General features: G+C 38.1%; 1 protein-coding gene across 1 annotated transcript in view; it reads right to left on the reverse strand.

The window, feature by feature from the left end:
- Positions 1-4,658, reverse strand: part of cndp1 (carnosine dipeptidase 1) — a gene marked incomplete in the record, with an annotated part of 12,639 nt that overhangs the window by 6,617 nt on the left and 1,364 nt on the right. The window contains 3 exon segments of the mRNA XM_014029663.1: positions 310-472; positions 1,803-1,946; positions 4,225-4,335. Of these exon segments, the coding sequence (XP_013885117.1) occupies positions 310-472; positions 1,803-1,946; positions 4,225-4,335 (418 nt within the window).

Consider the following 4,658-nt stretch of genomic DNA (forward strand, 5'->3'; position numbering starts at 1 on the left):
GATCAGACCTGCCAAGTTAGGTTTTGTGGGTCAGAGTTTAAGTTCTTGTTCAGCTTCAACCTGACAACAGTTTGTCTGGATCTCTCAGAGAACTAGTTCTGTTTAAGAKAATTCACGTCTTTTTGTCTAACTTTAAAGTTGACTGACAGAAAGTTTTTACTCAATTATTTGGCTGCAAAAAAACTTGTTTTTTTTAAAGTAGGTGGTGGTCATTGATTAGTTTTGTGTTATTTGTATCTTGAGAATAATACTGTAACCAAATGTTACATTTGCCTGTCTTGTTGTGTAAAAGTGTATAAAGCTTGTTACCGTTGATCTCTGTCAGGTTGTAGGGCTCTGTAGCCCAGCCGTCCTCCAGTTTGGCCGGCTGGACGTCAACGTGTCCGTAGACACACACAGTGTGTTTGYTGGTGTCATTACCAAACTCAGCCGTCACAACTTTAGGCAACTCCACCGTCTGATTGTCAGGAAGCTGCAAACGGTACACAGTTTAGTTTTTTTCAGCTTTAGGCACGGCAACAAAACACATGAAGCTTAGCATCGTGGATAACTTCTCAAACAGGCCTGAATGCAGCAGGACTGTGTTTCCTCACGGCTCTCTGAAGACATGATGTGGAGGAAAAACCTCTGCTGCTGCCTGTCCGGTACAAACCGACTGCCTTTTAGCAGACTGGGTTCCTTTAGTACCTGAAAGGTTCCCAGAAGTGGCCAAGGAAATGTTCAAGACCTGACATATAGTTTTGTGAAAAGACTGGCAGAGTAAAACCCAAACAGCTTGTTGGTCCGTATACTCAGAGCAACTGAAAATGTACATTTTTACTGATCATCAGTGTGCATTGCCAATGCAATGCACACTATTGTTTTCCTGTTTCTCCTTATTATTATTAGTCCGCTTATTATTCCGTCTTCTTCCACGTCGCCACGCTACTCCTCCTGCATACTTTGTCCTACAGCTGCCATTGTTATTTCTATCTGTAAAGGTCCTGTGCCAAATGATGGCTATGCCTTCTGGTGTCTGTACAACTTGTAGTTTTTGAAATATTAATGTTTAAACTTTATTCCAAAATTCATATTATGGGAGTCAATTGGGCCTTGTAATGGTCCAATACTGCCCCATGCTGGACTCAACTTGGTACTGTTCCATACTTTAAGTTCATTCTGCAAGTCCAATGCTGCAGGCAAAGCCATGCTGCAATGACATGCTACGTGGCAATGCACACTTGTTTTTACATCGTAAAAACCCATGTCTAGTTTAATTTAATTTTTAATTTAATTTTTGTTGGAGATTTTGTAGTTAGAGCAAAGTAAAACTCTCCCAATTTCATTGTGTTATTGTAACAACCGGGAGGTTTGTATTTTCTTTCTAATTTAACTATATTTCTGTTGTTTGTTCATTTTGTCCTGAGTTGTCTGGATGTTTTTTGGTTTATATTTCTCCCACATGTCATCCTTCATCCTTGGACTGTTCTAACCCTTCAGTTAATCATCCACTGCTTTAGTTTAAAACTCTGCAGCAGGTGAAATATTTTCCTTCAAGAAATGTTTAATGTTTTAAGTTGTTTTTTCAATTGTGAGTGCCTCAACACTCCCTGATGTTTAATGGAAGCAGCTTTGATGTGTTTCAGTCAGTAATRAAGGCCAACATTTGACCCCTCTGCTTTTTATTTTAACTTTGTTTTCTGCACTTGCTCCATTCTGATGAGACAAACTCAAATGAAAAATTGTTCAGCAGCCCATTAAAGACACGATTATAAAGTCCTGATGGCTCTCAGAGATCAGAGCTGGATGGTTTCATCGCTCACCTCCTGCTCTCCAATGTCGACGAGCTGCACGGTTCCTCCCATGAGCCGCAGCTTCTGAGCCACCACCTCCATCATACGATGGAGGTCAGGTCTTCTCAGGATGTTGCTGGAGTCGCTTTCAATCTCAACCCAGTCCCTGAGGGTCTGCAACACACACACACATGGTTGTTGGACCGTGCTTTGACTTCCATTCATTTTTTTTACTTTATAGCCTAACTTTTTCTAAGTCACTTCAGTAGAAAACAGAACTGAATATTATTATCATTATCTTCATCATCACTGACTTTTTTAAGAGAAAAAGAAAAATAAAGAGGAAAAAAGGAGAAATGTAATGTGGAAGATTGAAAGAGAGATTAGAGAAGATATGGGAAATATAAACCAATAAAACCCAAGACAACACACCCGACATCTGTCTGCACATCTATAAAAATGGAGAAAACAAAAACACAGCAACGAATACATTTGTATATCATATTAACTATTATTATAGCCTAACCCTGACCATTTATCCTAAAATTAACCTCACAGGTACTWACCTGACCCTAAAACTAACCTAAACCTTGGTCCTAAACCTAAGCCCCACCCGTAATTTGCATTTGGACCCTCGTGGGGACCAATGCCCAGTCCCCACGATGCACTACGGTCCCCATGAGGGTGCTTTTTTAGGAAAATTTTCACCATCTTGTAGGAAAAACCTGTGTACACACACACACACACACACACACACACACACACACACACACACACACACACAACATGTGAAAATTAAATGTTAAAATCTAATGGAAACATAAAGGCTGTGTAAATTAAAATGTTACCAAAGTGTCCTGAAAAATATTCATTCCCATTTCACATTACAAAACCAAACTTCAGACTGTTTTACTGAGATCTAATAATAAATGTGAAGTAGAAGGAAAACTAAATGTTTAACAAATAAAAATCTGAAAACTGTGAGTCAGTACTTTGTAAAAGTAGCTTTTACTGTGATTCCGCTGCAGTTTGTCTCTGACCAGTTTACACATTTAGACACTAAATGTCTGTTTTCCTTTAAAACAGCTGCAGCAGACTGACCTGAGAGAATTGGTAAATGGTAATTTTCAAATCTCATTATTATATTGGTCTGACCCACTGCTTTGTAGCTCACTCAGACTACAGTTGTTCAGTTTTGGGTGTCCTGCTGGAAGGTGGACCCCAGTCTTTTCAGCCTCCAACAGGTTTTCTTCCAGGATTGTTCTCTTTGTAGCTTCATCCATTTAAATTCAAAGACAGCTTAAAGTTGATGTTGTTGTAACTCACATTATCCTGTTTTTTTAAAGAGTTGTTCTAGATGCTGCTGGCCAGCCTTCTTTATTTTCTTGTGTGTTTTAAAGGAAACCTATCATCCTAGTGATGGGTAATTTGAAGCAGAAGCTTAGGCACATGTATAGAAAAAACCCAGCAGTGTTCCAGATGTATTGGAGCTTGATTTGTTTGGTAGAAGTCACGTGATCAGTGATGTTCGAAGCTTCAAAAGTGTCAGACTTACAAAGGTTCATCATCATCAAAGGTTTATCATTGGCCAGTTTCATGGTGCATTTTGGTGACATTTTTTTGCAAAATATGACAAACCAGTGAACAATTCATRACAATACATGCAGCCAGGCAGACTTGTGTTTAGTTTGAAAGCATTTTCACCTCAAAATTTAAAAAAATGACCAAATGTTCTTAAAATACAATATGATCTTCTTATCACTATAAACTGGTTGAATACACAAAGTCGTGATGGCAGGGGACTGGCAACACAAGCATCATCACAAGCTGCCTGCATGTTTTGCTGTGAGGATGCTGGGTTCAGACTGGAGTACATTGAGGTTGTTTTGTTCTACGTCTGAGCTCTCAGTGATGAAAATCCCATCATTTTCTTTGACGTAGCTTCCACCTCTTCTCGACGCAAGTTTCAGAACAAACTTTGTTTAAGGTTTAATCAGGTTTAATTTAAATCACATTTAAATAGTTTGAATTGTATAAAAAATATCTAAATGCTATCATGAAATAATTGCAGCAGTGTGTAGAAGCATGTCTGTCWCATTGCTTTGAACAAGAATTAAATATTTAAAGGCATTGTTAGGGTCTAAAGCAGTTTTTAAAAACAGATAAAAACATTATTTTTATGATTTTAGTTTTTAGATTAGTTACACACAAAGAGATCTTCAGCAAATCTTTAAGAAATTCTTGGAAAAACCAAACATGTCTGTATTGAGTTTTTGAGTCTTTTGACAAATACAATTTTTTTATTACCAAACTATAATAATTCATCAAATAATRCTCACTTACATTTAACTGCCTGATAAATCTAGATGACAGATGTTACGGGAGATTCAAACACTTCCTGTCTCTTTGAGTCTAAAGCTGAGTGTTGAAATAAAACAGAAACATGTTTCACCTGCACATATTGTTCTTGGTGGCTGTCTACGTACTGCACCAGGTCYGTGTACTGGAAGGCCTGGACAGAAGAAATGACCAGCAGGAGAGAGACCAGAGCTGGAAAACTCATCTGTCAGAAACACAAGAAGCTGTTTWAAGGAAAAGTCTTGGATTTGTTTAAAGAATGCTCTTCACCCGCTGTCATTAGAGTTTTAAACTGTACACGTCTCATGTTGAGAAACGAAGGAGCTGCAGCAGCAGCTAATGTAAAACTTTAGTTATGTGTAACCTCAAGCGTTAATGTAAGATGTCTTCCTCAAAGTCTCAGCTACTACTACACAACCAGTTTTAACTTTATACAGTATCTATAAAACTGACTGAGCTGTAGCTACTTTTGATTTGGGTACAGGAGCAGAACCATAGTGGCAATTAACATATTATTAAGTAATATCA

This window comes from Austrofundulus limnaeus, unplaced genomic scaffold (genome assembly GCF_001266775.1).
Source record: "Austrofundulus limnaeus strain Quisiro unplaced genomic scaffold, Austrofundulus_limnaeus-1.0 Scaffold937, whole genome shotgun sequence".
Taxonomy (NCBI): domain Eukaryota; kingdom Metazoa; phylum Chordata; class Actinopteri; order Cyprinodontiformes; family Rivulidae; genus Austrofundulus; species Austrofundulus limnaeus.